Source organism: Hylobates moloch, unplaced genomic scaffold (genome assembly GCF_009828535.3).
Source record: "Hylobates moloch isolate HMO894 unplaced genomic scaffold, HMol_V3 SCAFFOLD_8, whole genome shotgun sequence".
Lineage (NCBI taxonomy): Eukaryota > Metazoa > Chordata > Mammalia > Primates > Hylobatidae > Hylobates > Hylobates moloch.
In genome coordinates, this window is record NW_026652283.1 from 19,817,069 (window position 1) to 19,837,327 (window position 20,259).

The window sequence follows — 20,259 nt, forward strand, 5'->3', positions numbered from 1 at the left end:
TTGCAAAAATTTTCTCCCATTCTGTAGGTTGCCTGTTCACTCTGATGGTAGTTTCTTTTGCTGTGCAGAAGCTCTTTAGTTTAATTAGATCCCATTTGTCAATTTTGGCTTTTGTTGCCATTGCTTTTGGTGTTTTAGATATGAAGTCCTTGCCCACGCCTATGTCCTGAATGGTATTGCCTAGGTTTTCTTGTAGGATTTTAATGGTTTTAGGTCTAACATTTAAGTCTTTAATCCATCTTGAATTAATTTTTGTATAAGGTGTAAGGAAGGGATCCAGTTTCAGCTTTCTACATATGGCTAGCCAGTTTTCCCAGCACCATTTATTAAATAGGGAATCCTTTCCCCATTTCTTGTTTTTGTCAGGTTTGTCAAAGATCAGATAGTTGTAGATATGCAGCATCATTTCTGAGGACTCTGTTCTGTTCCATTGATCTATGTCTCTGTTGTGGTACCAGTACCATGCTGTTTTGGTTACTGTTGCCTTGTAGTATAGTTTGAAGTCAGGTAGGGTGATGCCTCCAGCTTTGTTCTTTTGGCTTAGGATTGACTTGGCGATGCGGGCTCTTTTTTGGTTCCATATGAACTTTAAAGTAGTTTTTTCCAATTCTGTGAAGAAAGTCATTGGTAGCTTGATGGGGATGACATTGAATCCATAAGTTACCTTGGGCAGTATGGCCATTGATTCTTCCAACCCATGAGCATGGAAAGTTCTTCCATTTGTTTGTATCCTCTTTTATTTCATTGAGTAGTGGTTTGTAGTTCTCCTTGAAGAAGTCCTTCATATCCCTTGTAAGTTGGATTCCTAGGTATTTTATTCTCTTTGAAGCAATTGTGAATGGGAGTTCACTCATGATTTGGCTCTCTGTTTGTCTGTGATTGGTGTACAAGAATGCTTGTGATTTTTGTACATTGATTTTGTATCCTGAGACTTTGCTGAAGTTGCTAATCAGCTTAAGGAGATTTTGGGCTGAGATAATGGGGTTTTCTAGATATACAATCATGTCATCTGCAAACAGGGACAATTTGACTTCCTCTTTTCCTAATTGAATACCCTTTATTTCCTTCTCCTGCCTGATTGCTGTGGCCAGAACTTCCAGCACTATGTTGAATAGGAGTGGTGAGAGAGGGCATCCCTGTCTTGTGCCAGTTTTCAAAGGAAATGCTTCCAGTTTTTGCCCATTCAGTATGATATTGGCTGTGGGTTTGTCATAGATAGTTCTCATTATTTTGAGATATATCCCATCAATACCTAATTTATTGAGAGTTTTTAGCATGAAGGGCTGTTGAATTTTGTCAAAGGCCTTTTCTGCATCTATTGAGCTAATCATGTGGTTTTTGTCTTTGGTTCTGTTTATATGCTGGATTACATTTATTGATTTGCGTATGTTGAACCAGCCTTGCATCCCAGGGATGAAGCCCACTTGATCATGGTGTATAAGCTTTTTGATGTGCTGCTGGATTCGGTTTGCCAGTATTTTATTGAGGATATTTGCATCAATGTTCATCAAGGATATTGGTCTGAAATTCTCTTTTTTGGTTATGTCTCTGCCGGGCTTTGGTATCAGGACGATGCTGGCTTCATAAAATGTGTTAGGGAGGATTCCCTCTTTTTCTATCGATCAGAATAGTTTCAGATGGAATGGCACCAGTTCCTCCTTGTACCTCTGGTAGAATTCGGCTGTGAATCCATCAGGTCCTGGACTCTTTTTGGTTGGTAAGCTATTGATTATTGCCACAATTTCAGAACCTGTTATTGGTCTATTCAGAGATTCAACTTCTTCCTGGGTTAGTCTTGGGAGGGTGTATTTGTCGAGGAATTTATCCATTTCTTCTAGATTTTCTAGTTTATTTGCATAGAGGTGTTTGTAGTATTCTCTGATGGTAGATTGTATTTCTGTGGGATCGGTGGTGATATCCCCTTTTTCGTTTTTTATTGCATCTATTTGATTCTTCTCTCTTTTCTTCTTTATTAGTCTTGCTAGCGGTCTTTCAATTTTGTTGATCTTTTCAAAAAACCAGCTCCTGCATTCATTAATTTTTTGAAGGGTTTTTGTGTCTCTATTTCCTTCAGTTCTGCTCTGATTTTAATTATTTCTAGCCTTCTGCTAGCTTTTGAATGTGTTTGCTCTTGCTTTTCTAGTTCTTTTAATTGTGATGTTAGGGTGTCAATTTTGGATCTTTCCTGCTTTCTCTTGTGGGCATTTAGTGCTATAAATTTCCCTCTACACACTGCTTTGAATGTGTCCCAGAGATTCTGGTATGTTGTATCTTTGTTCTCGTTGGTTTCAAAGAACATCTTTATTTCTGCCTTCATTTCATTATGTACCCAATAGTCATTCAGGAGCAGGTTGTTCAGTTTCCATGTAGTTGAGCGGTTTTGAGTGAGTTTCTTAATCCTGAGTTCTAGCTTGATTGCGCTATGGTCTGAGAGACAGTTTGTTATAATTTCTGTTCTTTTACATTTGCTGAGGAGAGCTTTACTTCCAACTATGTGGTCAATTTTGGAATAGGTGTGGTGTGGTGCTGAAAAAAATGTATATTCTGTTGATTTGGGGTGGAGAGTTCTGTAGATGTCTATTAGGTCTACTTGGTGCAGAGCTGAGTTCAATTCCTGGATATCCTTTTTAACTTTCTGTCTCGTTGATCTGTCTAATGTTGACAGTGGGGTGTTAAAATCTCCCATTATTATTGTGTGGGAGTTTAAGTCCCTTTGTAGGTCGCTCAGGACTTGCTTTATGAATCTGGGTGCTCCTGTATTGGGTGCATGTATATTTTGTTAGCTCTTCTTGTTGAGTTGATCCCTTTTCCATTATGTAATGGCCTTCTTTGTCTCTTTTGATCTTTGTTGGTTTAAAGTCTATTTTATCAGAGACTAGGATTGCAACCCCTGCCTTTTTTTGTTTTCCATTTGCTTGATAGATCTTCCTCCATCCCTTTATTTTGAGTCTATGTGTGTCTCTCTGCACGTGAAATGGGATTCCTGAATACAGCACACTGATGAGTCCTGACTCCTTATGCAGTTTGCCAGTCTGTGTCTTTTAATTGGAGCATTTAGCCCATTTACATTTGAAGTTAATATTGTTATGTGTGAATCTGATCCTGTCATTATGATGTTCGTTGGTTATTTTGCTCGTTAGTTGATGCAGTTTCTTCCTAGCTTTGATGGTCTTTACAATTTGGCATGTTTTTGCAGGGGCTGGTACCGGTTGTTCCTTTCCATGTTTAGTGCTTCCTTCAGGAGCTCTTTTAGGGCAGGCCTGGTGGTGACAAAATCACTCAGCGTTTGCTTGTCTGTAAAGTATTTTATTTCTCCTTCACTTATGAAGCTTAGTTTGGCTGGATATGAAATTCTGGGTTGAAAATTCTTTTCTTTAAGAATGTTGAATATCAGCCCCCACTCTCTTCTGGCTTGTAGAGTTTCTGCCGAGAGATCAGCTGTTAGTCTGATGGGCTTCCCTTTGTGGGTAACCCGACCTTTCTCTCTGGCTGCCCTTAACATTTTTTCCTTCATTTCAACTTTGGTGAATCTGACAATTATGTGTCTTGGAGTTGCTCTTCTCGAGGAGTATCTTTGTGGCGTTCTCTGTATTTCCTGAATCTGAATGTTGGCCTGCCTTGCTAGATTGGGGAAGTTCTCCTGGATAATATCTTGCAGAGTGTTTTCCAACTTGGTTCCATTCTCCCCGTCATTTTCAGGTACACCAATCAGACGTAGGTTTGGTCTTTTCACATAGTCCCAAATTTCTTGGAGGCTTTGTTCATTTCTTTTTATTCTTTTTTCTCTAAACTTCCCTTCTCGCTTCATTTCATTCATTTCATCTTCCATCACTGATGCCCTTTCTTCCAGTTGATCGCATCTGCTACTGAGGCTTCTGCAATCTTTGCATAGTTCTCAATACTTGGCTTTCAGCTCCATCAGCTCCTTTAAGCCCTTCTCTCCATTGGTTATTCTAGTTATCCATTCATGTAATTTTTTTTCAAAGTTTTTAACTTCTTTGCTATTGTTTTGAATTTCCTCCCATAGCTCGGAGTAGTTTGATCGTCTGAAGCCTTCTTCTCTCAACTCGTCAAAGTCATCCTCCGTCCAGCTTTGTGCCGTTGCTGTTGAGGAACTGCGTTCCTTTGGAGGAGGAGAGGTGCTCTGTTTTTTAGAGTTTCCAGTTTTTCTGCTCTGTTTTTTCCCCATCTTTGTGGTTTTATCTACTTTTGGTCTTTGATGATGGTGATGTACAGATGGGTTTTTGGTGTGGATGTCCTTTCTGTTTGTTAGTTTTCCTTCTACCAGACAGGACCCTCAGCTGCAGGTCTGTTGGAGTTTACTATAGGTCCACTCCAGACCCTGTTTGGCTGGGTGTCAGCAGCGGTGGCTGCAGAACAGCGGATTTTCGTGAGACCACAAATTCAGCTGTCTGATAGTTCCTCTGGAAGTTTTGTCTCAGAGGAGTACCTGGCCGAGTGAGGTGTCAGTCTGTCCCTACTGGGGGGTTCCTCCCAGTTAGGCTGCTCAGGGGTGAGGGACCCACTTTAGGAGGCAGTCTGTCCGTTCTCAGATCTCTAGCTGCGTGCTGGGAGAACCACTACTCTCTTCAAAGCTGTCAGTCAGACAGGGACATTTAAGTCTGCAGAGGTTCTTGCTGAGTTTTTGTTTGTCTGTGCCCTGCCCCCAGAGGTGGAGCCTACAGAGGCAGGCAGGCCTCCTTGAGCTGTGGTGGGCTCCACCCAGTTCGAGCTTCCTGGCTGCTTTGTTTACCTAAGCAAGCCTGGGCAATGGCGGGCGCCCCTCCCCCAGCCTCGCTGCTGCCTTGCAGTTTGATCTCAGACTGCTGTGCTAGCAATCAGCAAGACTCCGTGGGCATAGGACCCTCCGAGCCAGGTGTGGGACACAATCTCCTAGTGTGCCGTTTTCCAGGCCCATTGGAAAAGCACAGTATTAGAGTGGGACTGACCCGGTTTTCCAGGTGCCATCTGTTACCCCTTTCTTTGACCAGGAAAGGGAACTCCCTGACCCCTTGTGCTTCCCGAGTGAGGCAATGCCTTGCCCTGCTTCGGCTCGCGCACAGTGCGCTTCACCGACTGTCCTGCACCCACTGTTTGGCACTCCCTAGTGAGATGAAACCGGTACCTCAAACAGAAATGCAGAAATCACCCGTCTTCTGTGTGGCTCAGGCTGGGAGCTGTAGACCAGAGCTGTTCCTATTTGGCCATCTTGGCTCCACCCTCTCACTCTTGAATTTAATGCTAGCTGTGGGCTTTTTAAATATGCACTTCATTTTGTTGAGGCAATTTTTGTCCCTAGCTTGTTGAAAGTTTTTATCACAAAACGTTTGATTTTATCAAATGCTGTTTAACATCTGCATATATGATCACGTAGATTTTGTCCTTTTTTGTTAATGTGTTACATTACACTTGGTGATATTTGTTAAACTTAGCATTTCAGGTGTAAATCCCCCTTGAATATAGTATAGTATCCTTTTTATATGCTATTAAATTTGGTTCACTAGTATTGTTTGAGGATTTTTTCCTCTGTCTTCATCAGATATATTGGTTTGTAGTTTTCTTCCTTTGGGTGTCTTTGTCTGGCTTTGGTATAAGAATAATGCTGGCCTCATTAAATTAGTTTGAAGATGTTCTCTTCTCTTCAATTTTTGGCAAGAGATCAGAATGGATTGCCATTAATATTTTCTTTAGCTATTTAGTAACATGCACCAGTAAAGCCATCTGGTCGTAAGTTTTTTGTTAAGAGGTATTTGATTATTAATTCAATATTTTTACTGGTTGTAAATCTCTTTATATTTTCTATATTTTCTGTGTTTTATGTCTCCAGGAATGTATTTTTTCTTTCTTATCTAATTTTTGATGTATAATTTCTCATAGTAATCTCTTATGATTGTTTTATTTTTCTAGCATCAATTAAATGTCTCCACATTCAGCTCTTATTTTGTTTGTTTGAGTCTTTTCTCTTTTGCTTAGTCTAGTTTAAAGTTTGTCAATTTTGCCTATCTTTCAAAAAGATCAACACTTAGTTCTGTCGATATTTTTTCTAATGGTTTTTTTTCCATATTCTTTATTTTATTTATTTCTTCTCTAATCTTTTTTTTCTTCTACTAACTTTGGCCTTAGTTTGTTTTACTTTTTGTAATTTTGTGAGGTGTAAAATAGGTTGTTAGTTTAAGATAATTCTTTACTTTTTACTAGCATAATTATGTGATATTTATCAGTGTGCATTGAGAGCAAACAATGCCAGATGCTGCTAGTGACCATAAATTAGAGAAATAACCTCTGTTTTTTGGCTATGGAAATGAAATTTACCCTACAAATGTAGATATTTATTACTGAACACTTCCCTCTTACTACTGTCCTTGCTGCATCTCACATTTTAGAATGTTTTGTTTTTGATTCTCTTCGTATCTCAATATTTTCTAATTTCCCTTTTGATTTCTTTGACAATTTAATTATTGAAAAGTTTGTTAGTATCTATCTTTTTAAAATTTTCTACTTTTCTTTTTGATACTAATTTCCAGTTTTATTCCATTGTAGTTAGAAAAGATAATTGGTATGATTTTAAGTTAAATTTATCAAGACCCTGTTGCATGATGTAACATGTGGTCTATCTTAGAAAATGTTCCATTTCTATTTGAAAAGAATATACATTCTGTTTTTATTGAGTGAAGTATTCTCTATGTGTCTGTTACGTTCAATTGGTCTATAATGTTGTTGAAGTCCTCTGTTTCCTCATTGATTTTCTCTCTAGTCATTCTATTTATAATTGAAAGTGAGATATTATGAAGTCAGCCTACTATGGAGGGCTAACTGTAATACACTATTTTATATAAGAGACTGGAGCATCTTTGGATTTTGGTATCCATAGGGAGTCCTAGAACCATTGTTCACAGATACCAAGAGATGATTGTATTGTATTTCTCTATATATCTCTTTTCAGTTCTGTCCATGTTTGCTTTATAGCTTTGGGGTCTTTGAGATTGGGTGAATATATTGGGTAGTATATTCCTGGTGAATTAACTTAAAAAATCATTTTATAATGTCCTTTTTGCAACTTGAGACAGTTTTTTACTTAAACTCTTTTTCTTTCTTTGACAAATAGTTAGGTTGCAAATTTTCCAAACTTTTATGCTCTGCTTTCCCTTTAAATGTAACTTTCAACTTTAGGTCATTTCTTTGCTCTCATATCTGAGCATTGCATATTAGAAGTAGCCAACCTATATCCTTAATGCTTTACTTCTTAGAAATTTCTTCCATCAGATGTTCTAAGTCATCATTCTTTTTTTTTTTTTTTTTTTTTTTTTGGAGACAGAGTTTCGCTCTGTGGCCCAGGCTGGAGTACAGTGGCACGATCTCAGCTCACTACAAGCTCCACCTCCCAGGTTCACACCATTCTCCTGCCCCAGCCTCCCGAGTGGCTGGGACTACAGGTGCCTGCCACAATGCCTGGCTAAATTTTTTGTATTTTTAGTAGAAATGGGGTTTCACTGTGTTAGCCAGGATGGTCTCGATCTCCTGACCTTGTGATCCACCCACCTCGGCTTCCCAAAGTGCTGGGATTACAGGCATGAGCCACCGTGCCCGGCCAAGTCATCACTCTTTAGTTCAAACTTCCACAGATCCCCTAGGGTAGGAACACAATGCAGCCAAGCACTTTGCTAAGGCATAACAAGAGTGACTTTTGCTCCAGCTCCCAATAACTGTCATTTCCATTTGAGACCTTGTCAGCATGAACTTCATTGTCCATGTCGCAATCTGCATTTTGGTCATTATCATTTATCCAGTTTCCAAGAAGTTTTAAACTTTCCTTCATCTTCTTATCTTCTTCTGAGTCCCCCAAACTCTTGTAAGCTCTGCTCATTACTTAGTTCCAAAGTCAAGTCAACATTTTCAGGTATCCTTATAGCAATGTCTCACTCCTCGGTAACAATTTTCTGTGTTAGGCCATTCTGGCATTCTTATACGAGAATGCGTGAGACTGGCTAATTTATCAAGTAAAGAGGTTTAATTGGCTCATGATTCTGCAAGCTGTACAAGCATGGCACTGGCATTCTCTCAGATTCTGAGGAGATCTCAAGGAGCTTTTACTCCTGGCAGAAGTTAAAGCAGGAGCAGGCACATCACATGTTGAGAGAAAGAGCAAGAGGGAGGCAAGGTGCCACACACTTTTTAAGCAATCAAATCTTCTCTTGAGAACTCATTCACTATTGCAAGGACAACACCAAGCAATGAAGGATCAACCCCCATGACCCAAACACCTCCCACCAGGCCCTACCTCCAACATTGGATATTACATTTCAGCCTGAGATTTGAACAGGAAAAATACCCAAACCATATCAGCCTCCAAGTCTTCATGGACTGGTATTGTATCGGAGAAAACTTTCTTCATTCAACCCAAGCAGAGCGTCTGTGGGCCTCTCAAATTTTGATTCCTTTTTAAACTGCTATCTTTTTCTTAGGAACTTCCAGAATCCAGAGTATGCAGGGTCTCATGAGCACTTTTAGACAGTGGACAGAGAAGCCCATCACTTGGTCAACTCCCAGAAAATTTTGAATATTTCACATGCTATCCAATTTTTTGCCTTCCCAAGGAGAATTTGAAAACTGAGGTGTTTTCTTTGTTTTTTGTCTGTTTGTTTGCTTGTTTTTGTTTTCTTTTTTACCTCCTCACTCTGCATAGATCTGGGAGCAGGGAGGAGCTGTAGCAAGTGCCCATGTGCTAATTTAAGCCACCATTTTTGTGTTCTTTGTAGCCCATTGGAAGCAAGCATATGCCTAGCCCCAAGATAGGCAAGACAATGACCAGCTGCTGGAGTTGGACACAGAAAAGATGAAATGTTAGGTTTGTGGTCGAAATATTTCCCTCCCCATAGAGAAGCTGGAGTTAAGTTTTTGTTTCTAATTTTTTTTAACTTGGTCACTCTGCCCTAAGCTATGGGCCAGGAGCGATGGGAATGCTTACATACTAGTTCAAGCTGCCTTCTTTGTTTTCTGTAGCCTCCAAAGGTCTAGTATATGCTAGGTCCTGTCAACACTTCAAGATAGGTGATATAGAAGACAGTCGCAAGGGTAGTACCTGAAAAGTTACAATTTTGGATGCGCAGTCTCACTCTGTCTCTCCACAGGGATAAGCTGGAGATGCGGTTTTCTTACATTCAGTCTATGTTGAGCCAGGGAATAGAGCTATTGCAAGTGTTCATATGCACTTGCAAATATCTAGTTCCTCTTGAATGCATGGTATTATAATGAGGAGAGGAACAGTAAAGAGGTGTCTCCAATTTTCTTAAAAATGTCAATGTAGCTAATATTGCACTTTCCTGGGGTACAATGGCCTGTCAACTAGTTTCTGGATTTTCCACTAATGGAATTGATTGGTGTATTATTGTTGAATAAAATATTGTTGAAAGAAAAAAGGGTCCAGTCCTTCCTATTATGCTATCTTGCTGATAACTCATATTGGCTTTTTTATTACTTAGATTATTTTATACCTGTTAAAAGAGTGCATTTACACTTGAGATATAGCATTTACATAATACTCTTATTCATGATTTAAAGAAAAATATGATTGAAATAAAATGGTTAAATTATCCTTAACATTTAGAGTCTAACTCTTCAGGGTTACTTTTAAACTCATATTTTCACTGTATTTTCTTATCCTCTGGGCTGTCAAGAGAGTTGGAAATGCTTATTTCAGGCACAGTGGGAAGCCCCTTTATTGACTCAGTGAATTTCTTGCAAACTGCTAAAATTTCATTGCTGACCCTTTCTGGATTTTATTAGCTTGTGCCAATAGACATTTTCAGACAACAATGAGACGTCATAGTTCTTCCACAGGTAGTTACTAAATGGTCTGCAAGCTTAAATGTCCAGTGATAGAAATTGTCCAGTCATGTAATCAGAAAAGCCATCAAGTGCACACAAGCTCAGGCAATGACAACGATATCATGACTGATTCCTAGACAGTATCTGTTGCATTATGTCATCAAATGTTAGACTGATCCTAGTCTCAGAGATGACAAAAAATTAAAAGAAAAAAATCATGTCTTGGAATTGAGGAAATGTAGTTTACTTTCTTCATTCACACCATTATTTCCCTGAACCTATTGTATTTCAAAATGATTTTTGACTGGCTTCTTTAATTATTTATTCTAGGCACTGTCAGGATAACTCCTACTGATTCTCGATGGGTTGGAGCTTGGTGGCTTAATTTCCTTGTGTCTGGACTATTCTCCATTATTTCTTCCATACCATTCTTTTTCTTGCCCCAAACTCCAAATAAACCACAAAAAGAAAGAAAAGCTTCACTATCTTTGCATGTGCTGGAAACAAATGATGAAAAGAATCAAACAGCTAATTTGACCAATCAAGGAAAAAATATTACCAAAAATGTGACTGGTAAGTATTTTACATTCATTGTCAATTTGGAGTTGTTAATCTCAATGAAAAGGAAGAATGAGTATTCCAAAATAATAAAGCATACCCACCTCATCTGGAGTTGGCTTTCTTTTGCACTAAAATTAGATAAATTATTTTTCTAAAACTCCTATTAAAGTTAACATATATGTCTTGAGCACATAACAAGTGGAAGAGAATTAGGTTTTTACTTTTTAGCAGGGAGAAACCAACAAAAGTTTACAAACATCCATTTTTTATGAGCCAAATAGTAAATATTAATTTTAATATTATATGGTCTAAACTGGGAGAGTTCAAAGAATTATAATATTTCATTCCTTTATTTATTCAACAAGTAGTACCAGGAACTGTACTATGCCCTGGTAATAAAACATTACCTCTATTTTTCGAGAACCTAGTGGGTGATACGATAGCAATATAGTGCCTTAAGTATTATTGTGAAATTAAACTTAACTATTCTCAGGTGTAGAGATGGATTAAGGAGAAGGAAGCCAGGAGAAGTTTCTCCCTATGTAATTAGAGTAATATTTCTTTTGGTAATTATCTATCTATCTTATCTAAATATTCAAAATAAAGTGGAAGCAAGGGTGGTAGTTAAGATAATTAGAGTAAGTAATGTAGATTAGGATACATCAGCATTTGATAGTGCCTCCTCTTTTGAATATAAGCCCTGGGACTAATGGAGAACCATTCAGAGTCAATAAACAAAGAGAATGACTTGGCAGTAGCCAGAGCAAGATATGTGAATCAGTGAGGTGTTGACAGCAGTTTTCAGATTAGGGAGAAATGGTGAAATAGCCTTAGCAATGCAACACCTAAACCCTTGGCATCTTTTTCAAGCTTTCTTTAAAGTAAGATGACAAATTCTCCAGTGTAGCCTACATTCTTCCTTTCATCACATCTTTTACTTATTACTTTATTGCTATTTTCTCCTTTCTGTCACACTAACCCAAGAGCAGTGGTGTTCTGGTACTCTTTATATTGGCTCATAGCAGAGGACTGTTAAGTTTCAGCTACACTGGTAGGTTGAAATTGTTCATGGCAAGAGAATTACCATGATTTATTACCATGGAAATTGGGATATACTACAAGTAGAAGTTTATTTTCCTAAGAATCAGATGTTAAACATTTACGTTTTTAAAATTTAACGTTCACACTAAAAGTACTATATCAATAATTTTCATTTTGTATATGATGTTTCTACTCTACCAAATCAAATCTTTAAAAAATATTAGATTGTCTAAACCTATAAGGAGCAGGGTTGACTGTGATCCAAGAAGAACAGAGAGGATAATGAAGATGTATAAATAGGACAATAGTAGACACAATCTATATTATGAACAGTTTTTGTAAGCATGATCCTAATAAAGAGGATCTTAAGTATGTATCTATTAGGAATGGATAAAATAATATATAGTCAGAAAAAAATATTGGGTTTATTCCATATGCTCGAATAGAACTAAAACTGATTAGAATGAAAGGATGATTTCTGTTCATTACAAAAACAGTGTGTAAACAATGAGAACTTTTGGAAAGTGGAGCAAATTGCTTCCTGAGGTACTCAGTTTAATGCCACTTAAGTTGTTTATTGATCCACTTATTAATGATATATAGTAGATCGTGACTGTACAGAAGTTTACACTGGATGACATTGAATTTCTCATCCTCAAAAATGCAATGCTTTTGTGAATGTATATACTCCATTTCTGTTGAAGAAAGGCCACAACTCACTTATAATACTTACAAATCAGGGACAGTTCTTCATGACTGGGGAGACCTATGGAGAGAAATGTGGCACTTTTGCCTAAGAATTTTAAATGTTGTTTATTCCCACTATACATTTTCTTACGTCTTCTTTTTTTCTCTTCTGTGTCTTTTCTGTAACTCCCTTTTCTCCTTATTTTAAGTAGATGCAACTGTTTCGTAGCTGACATTAGATGGATGTCTTAGTTCTGACCATATCTAATGAAAATCTTTAGAGATTTACATAGAGAAAAATATTTCAAAGGCCGTATCATCCATCTCTCAGTAACCATATCTTGGCTCTGTCTTGATGAACTCTGATACTTCCTACTGTTTTGCTAAGTAGTTCCTTCTACTTTTAACTCCTATTACAGCTATTTGACCTGGTGATCACAGATCCAAATGACATAATTTCTACCATGAACAGAAGTTAGAAGTTTGTTACCACAGCTGTTTGTAGGGATAGGTGGTTGTATTATTATTATCATAATACTACTTGGGACACAATATTATCCCCTGGCTGCTTTCCTTGTATCTTAAGACAGAGGGTTAATAATATTGCCAAATTTACTGAGAAAGTATGTTATGGTAGAAAAGCTGTCTACTAGAGAAACAAGAGGTCTGAGTCCTCATACTAAATTAATCTTTAAGAATTTTGAACCTCAATGGTCTTATTTCTGTGAGTTTTGAATTATGCTGTCTTTACATTTCCATTTAATAGTTGTATTTTTAATATAATACTTATATTATTAAGTACTAATAAATAAGAAACATCATATGTCTTATTCACTTTTTGTTTGTTTGTTTTTGTTTTTTTTGTTTGTTTGTTTGTTTTTTTGAGATGGAGTCTTGTTGCTCTATTGCCTAGGCTGGAGTTCAGTGTCACTATCTCAGTTCACTGCAACCTTTGCCTCCCTAGTTCAAGCAATTCTCCTGCCTCAGCCTCCTGAGTAGCTAAGATTACAGGTGTGTGCCATCATGCTGGCTAATTTTTGTATTTTTAGTAGAGATGGGGTTTCACCATGTTGGCCAGGCTGGTCTCAAACTCCTGAACCCAGGTGATCCATCTGCCTCAGCCTCCCAAAGTGCTAGGATTACAGGAGTGAGCCACTGTGCCCGGCCTTCACTTTTGTTTTTTGAACAATTAGCATATTGTCTGGTACCCAGTTGAAAACCTAACATTTGTTGAATGAATGAATAAGTAAATTAATATGTTTGCAATAGTATTGTAAAGTACCCAGGATAACCAAATATTAAGTGAAGAAAGCAAGTTACAAAACAGCACTTACGTATGACCTTATTTGAGGGTAAAATAAACTAATAAATATTAATATTCATATGGAAAATATTGAAAAAATATATTTAAAAACTGTTTACAGCCTGTGGTATTGCAGACGAGTCTCACTCTTTGCGTTATGTGTTTATAGAATTTTAAATCTTACATGACTTACGTTCACAAATTTTAGATATAAATGTATATTTAAGTTGCATTCAAATATTTTCTTTATTTTTACAATTTTATAGGTTTTTTCCAGTCTTTTAAAAGCATCCTTACTAATCCCCTGTATGTTATATTTGTGCTTTTGACATTGTTACAAGTAAGCAGCTATATTGGTGGTTTTACTTATGTCTTCAAATATGTAGAGCAACAGTATGGTCAGCCTTCATCTAAGGCTAACATCTTATTAGGTAAGACATATTTTTTACTTGTGTGCTTAATAAGTGAAATACTACTAAATACTGTATTCCAAGTGACATTTTATTGTGAAAGTGATTTTGTATTTTAGTAATACAGGATAAGTATAATTTTCTTGTATTCTTTCTCAAATGTTATTAAATATATAAAACTTGTGATGTCACTATTGCTCTGTATTTGAAGTTGCATCTTATTTTAGATGAGTTCCTGAAGAAAATGTTGCAAATAAATGGAAAATTTAGAGGTAGTATCTGTATAATTGGATCTTATAATTTAGTGCTGAGATCCTGAGACAAACCCTTTTGTAATTATAATCATTATAATTCTATAATTTATGGACTTTGAAATCAAGACTCAGTTACTTACAAAAATATGACACTAATAGTTCCAGAAAAAGAGTATCAATTTAAATACATCAAAATATGCATAATTCAAAACAAATATATTTTACAGAGTATTTTTTGCTACAGTATCTATTTTCAATGGCATATTTAGATGTGCTTATTAAGGAAAGTTTCCTTGTATTATTCTTCCCACAACTCTAGTATTGTAGACACATTATAGAAATTCAATAAATATATGATGAATTAAACAACTTATCATGTGGTATGTAACTAGGTCATAAGTAAACAAGAAAATGAATGTACTGAAGCAGGAGACCAAGCTTCCCGATAATCTCTTTGTTGATCTTAAGATAAAAGTTTAAAATCTAAAGGTAATGTTTTGACTCCCAGTAACCTAGCCTGAGCTTTTTCCTAGAGAAGACTTCATCTTTAATAACTCTTACTAGACAAAGATATGGAAAAGTTATAGGAGGGATTAAACATTATTAATCCTGTATGTAGACCTATTTGTCAATTCAGGTTCTATGTGTTTTTTAATAAATGACAAAGATATATTAATTTTTATGTTGTTAAGCTCTGGGCAGATTTAGTGTGAGTTACTGAGGGTTAGAACTCTATCTGAGAGAGGCAAAAGGCTTTAGATGAAGTTCCATAGGCAGAAAGATGGTGTTTTGTTGTTGTTGATTTCCAGAAAAACAAAATTGCCTCATAGAAATTATCTGCTCCAACAAACAAATATCCTCAGCCACACTGCCTTTTGCTATTGAGGAAACCAAACTGTCATCATTGGCAGGAACAAATTACACAGATCCCCTACCACCATGCTGCTATGTCATTCTTCTTTTTAAAAAGTAATAAGATTGGCATTCTGCTATAAAGACACATACACACATATGTTTATTGCAGCACTATTTACAATAGGAAAGACTTGGAACCAACCCAAATGACCACCAATGATAGACTGGATAAAGAAAATGTGGCACATATATACCATGGAATACTATGCAGCCGTAAAAAAGAATGAGTTTATGTCCTTTGCAGGGACATGGATGAAGCTGGAAACCATTATTCTCAGGAAACTAACACAGGAAGAGAAAAACCAAACACTGCATGTTCTCACTCATAAGTGGGAGCTGAACAATGAGAACACATGGACACAGGGAGGGAAACATCACACACCGGGGCCTGCTGGGGGATGGGGGACAAGGGGAGGAAGAGCATTAGGACAAATACCTAATGCATCCAGGGGTTAAAACCCAGATGACAGGTTGATAGGTGCAGCAAAACACCATGGCACATGTATATGTATGTAACAAACATGCACATTCTGCACATGTATCCCAGAACTTAAAGTAAAATTTTAAAAAGAAGCAATAATATTGAATAAATTTGATTGGCATACACTGTGTTTCATCTATAAAGACATATCAGAAAACTCATATATGATTACAACTTTTTTTCTTTTTTTTCTAGGAGTCATAACCGTACCTATTTTTGCAAGTGGAATGTTTTTAGGAGGATATATCATTAAAAAATTCAAATTGAACACCATTGGAATTGCCAAATTCTCATTTTTTACTGCTGCAATGTCATTGTCCTTTTACCTATTATATTTTTTCATACTCTGTGAAAATAAATCAGTTGCCGGCCTAACCATGACCTATGATGGGTTTGTATATATCACTATATCAATTGCATAATATGTTAACCATCTAATTAAGAGTCTCTGTATAAGTAATATAAAGCAGAAAACAATTTTAACTAAACTTTCTTTAAGAGAAATTTCAATTTTAAAATTTTTAAAATGTCTGTTTCTTAAGACCTCAAACACATTCTTTTATTCCTCCATTAAAGAGAAACAACATAGGTTGTAATAATAATAACTATTATATATGTGGTACTTACAATTAGTAGTGGGTACTTTTATCCTTATTTTATGAATGGGAAAAGTAAGGCTTCGAGAAATACGTGGATTACACAGCTAGCATTGTTAAGATTCTAACTCAAATTTGGGTTTTTCAAGTCCAAAACTCTTAGTCTTAACCACCACTGTAATCTTGGATGGATCATAAGAGTCACATAAATGGCATTATCCAAAAGTGACTAAACAACTTTTATCTACAGTTCATATCGATGTTTAACAACTATCTTAACAAAAGAACACTTTTAATGTTGTACTGAATTTTCTTTTTTGCAAGCTAATATTTTTTTCTGATATTATCTACATTGGAAGTAGCATTAAGAAATATTCTATATATAATTGCATATTAGACATTGAAGAATCTTTACTTTTCCATGATTACCATGTATAGCAAAATATTTTTAGTGCAACAGTCTCCACCTCAAATCAAGGGAAAGAATCCTATGCAGTTTTCTGATAATTTCCTGAATATAGCCAATAATTTAAGCTTAGGAAGTTTCACATTCAAGCAACAAGCAGAGATGCTCAGATCACGATTCAGTAACCATGTTCTTTAGTGCTGCTTACTACTGGTGCTGAGCTTTCAAAGTCTGGATCCCATGAGGTGTTGGTTTTAACTTGTCAAATATTCCCACATTTTCTTCTCTAAACATTGTGCTATTCTTGGAGGCTTGCCAAGCTTATCTGAAATTGCTTCCCTGCACACTGCTAATTCTGAACTGTTATTGGTATCTCCTATCCACCATCACCTACTGTAGTAAATTAAAATACATTGTCCTAGAATACTGAATTTTAGAGGCAAAAGAACCTTAGAGATGATGCAATCCAACCCTTTTATTATACTTTCCTTTATTATTGAAGAGTCAGAAAAAATGTAACATGTTGAAGTCACACAATGTCTCTAGACTCTAGACTGATCCTATGTCACAGCCTTAGTTCAAAAGTCTTCCTGGTTGTAAGGACAGGCCAGTTTCTTGACAACAAGGTTAGTCACTGTACAAAGTATACAAAAGATGGCAGCAGAGTTAAACAGAATTTGTTTCATTTAATAAAATTTTATTAAGCCCTTCCTTAAAGGTAAATATTAAGGATATTTGTAGGATACATCAATTCCCTCATGGGACTCATAATCTAATGATAAATAATATAATTAATGGATTCAACATTTATAAAATCCTGCGACTGGGATAAGATTTTTTTTAAGTATGAGTTATTGCAGAGTTCTCAGAATGTGTTCTGAATATCTCTAAGGATCCCTGAGACTTTATCAAGGGGTGCACAACTTCAAAACTATTTTTATAATAATACTAAGACATTATTTGCCTTTTTATTCTCATGCCATCCTGACAGTATAGTGACATTTTCTAATGCTCCAAGGTATGTTATTAATTCATCAATCTGACTGGTAAAATATGTGTGCTTATGTACTTTTGTGTATTAAAATTTTCTTAGTATTACTTTCTAATATAGTACATGTCGAGAGGTACAACTTAATTTAACAAAATCCCTTTGGAACAGGCCCTCAATCTTTTATAAGAGTGTGAAGGACTTCTGAGAACCAATTTTTTTCCAAAAAAAAAAAAAAAAAAAAAACCCTGTGAGGTTGACATTATTATCTATGACTTACAAATGGCAAAACTGATTTTAGAAAGAAGTGCCAGAACTAATATAAACACAGATGTGACTGATTGCAATATCTGAACTGGGTTATTGTCTTAGTCCATTCAGGCTGCAAAATTCTAGGTAGCTTATTAATACACAGAAATTAATTTTTCAAGATTCTAAAGGCTAGAACATGTAAGACCAAGGCAATGGCACATTTGGTGTCTAGGGAGGGCCTATTTCTTAATTCATAGATGGTACCTTCTCATTGTGTCCAGGCATGGGGGATGGGGCAGGCAAAGGGTCAGTAATTCCATTCATGAGTACTCATCCTCATGACCTTATCACTTTCTAGAGGCCTGACTTCATAAAGTCTTCATATACGAGATTAGTTTTCAATCTATGAATTTGGGGGCCACAAACATTCTGACTATAGTAGTCATAAACCATTCTGCTTAACCACTCCAAGTAGTATTTCCTCAAGCAGAATATGCTTTTTAATAAAATTATCGATAATGTAGTTTCTGAAGTATGAATCTTAGTTTTTCATTTAAATTATGCGCTCATTCGAAGATAACACATCAATCCTCAATTATTATCAAATTAAACATTTGAAAGAAAATAATTTTTAAATGTTTAAGCAGAAATGAATTATACAAATATATTTTATAATTTTAGGTATGGTATAATCATATAATTTATAACCATTTCATAAAGGAAATCAGTATAAAGTATACTATAGTTTTATTTCAAAAATATACTGAGCTTTTCTAGCCTTTTTCAACTGATTCTATTATTCTTAATTTTTCATTTTGTAGAGGTTCTGCTTTAAGCATGTTTGTTTTTTTCTTACATATTAAAATAGAGATTTTTAAATTCAACCTAGTTAAATAGCATTCGTAGACTCACAAGACTTTACAGTGAGCTGAAAGGAATGTCAGTCTAATGTCATCACCTTACTGAAGAGAAACTCAGTCTCAGAAAAAAGATGTAACTTATCTAATATGAAATTTCTTAATAGAATTATAACAACTTCTTGTCTAAGTCTTACTTAACATCTTTGGTTTATTTTTACATTTTGCTTTTTCTAGGTCACAAGTCATGTATTGGCAAAGATGGAGAGCATAAAATAAATAAGCATTAAAAAACTTTGCCATTTCGTCATCATCAAAGCAAATTTCTTCATATAAAGAAAAGTTCTTTATCTTCTCTTTTTCTTTTCCCTTTCTTTGCTTTCACTTTACTTCTTCCTTCTCGCCTTCTTTGTCTTTTTCTTCTCTCTCTCTTTTTGATATATATCTATCATATATTTCCAGAAATAATCCAGTGACATCTCATGTAGATGTACCACTTTCTTATTGCAACTCAGACTGCAATTGTGATGAAAGTCAATGGGAACCAGTTTGTGGAAACAATGGAGTAACTTACATCTCACCTTGTCTAGCAGGTTGCAAATCTTCAAGTGGCAATAAACCTATAGTGAGTATTAGTTTTTACTTTCCTCTCCTTATTCAAAAGCACAGATTAGATTGAACAATTTTTTTACCAAATCTTTCTGTAACTAAGGACTCCATTAAAAAAGATAAAAGAGAAAGTTTCCAGTATTATCTGTTATTGTGATGGGTGTGATGTTGTATAAACAAAGTTTTATATAAAAGTCTGCTTAGGGCACAATCAGGTTTTTCTGTTACTTGAATTCTAACTGGAGATAACCCCAATTTTTTCCTTTGAGATTATAAGACTATGACCTTTTAGAATTTGAATGCATTTAGAATATCTAAGAAGCATCTCATTTGACTGAAGCCTATAATTTTCATTAAGTTGGAATTACTTTCTCCCTCAGAATTCAGGAAAATGTCCTGAGTTAACCCATTATCAGCACTTCCTATCTTACTAAGACAACAATCAATATGCAATGTTATATACAGATTCTGATCTGTTTAGCTCTGAGATCACTAGGCTTTTTACTTTCTGAGAAATTAATCAAGGCTTCATGCTCACTTAACTGCCCTATTCTTGATTTTCCATTTTGATTTTTCCAAAGCTGGCACTTCTACTCAAGATAATGTAGTATCCTGCTCACCTATTGTCAATATGTCCCATAGGCATGTCATTTCTTTCTTCTTGCAAAACCTTTCTTTCCATGAGAACTATGGTTTTTCTCTAATCTCCTGGGTAGCTCCCTATAATTGGGAATGGGTTATGGTGTTTCCCATGCCTACAATCCACTCAACATCTCACAAAGTTGAGTAATGTTTTCCTAGGAACTTTTACTATTACCAACATTACTGAAACAGTCAGCTATAATTATTGCTCTCTGCCACGCCCTTCTGTGTTTGATTTTTAAACATTCTCCATCTACTCTTGCGCATGGACCTACCTACCAATTGTAATAAGGAAGGGCACGTAGAACTTTAAAGAGGAAAGCATCCTGCACATTTTGAAGACAAGCCACAACTTTAATAAACTTGCACAAATATGGCCCAAAGACTACTTAAAAGCCCACATCTTAGTCATGGCAATAATGAATCTTTTGT

At 35.9% G+C, this 20,259-nt stretch overlaps 1 protein-coding gene across 1 annotated transcript in view; it reads left to right on the top strand.

Moving 5' to 3' along the window:
* LOC116472758 (solute carrier organic anion transporter family member 1B1) overlaps window positions 1–20,259 on the top strand; it is a 102,319-nt gene that overhangs the window by 52,934 nt on the left and 29,126 nt on the right. Inside the window, exons 8-11 of the mRNA XM_032159785.1 lie at window positions 10,156–10,398; window positions 13,684–13,848; window positions 15,673–15,868; window positions 19,039–19,201. Coding sequence (XP_032015676.1) covers window positions 10,156–10,398; window positions 13,684–13,848; window positions 15,673–15,868; window positions 19,039–19,201 — 767 coding nt within the window. The remainder of the gene's footprint in view (window positions 1–10,155; window positions 10,399–13,683; window positions 13,849–15,672; window positions 15,869–19,038; window positions 19,202–20,259) is intronic.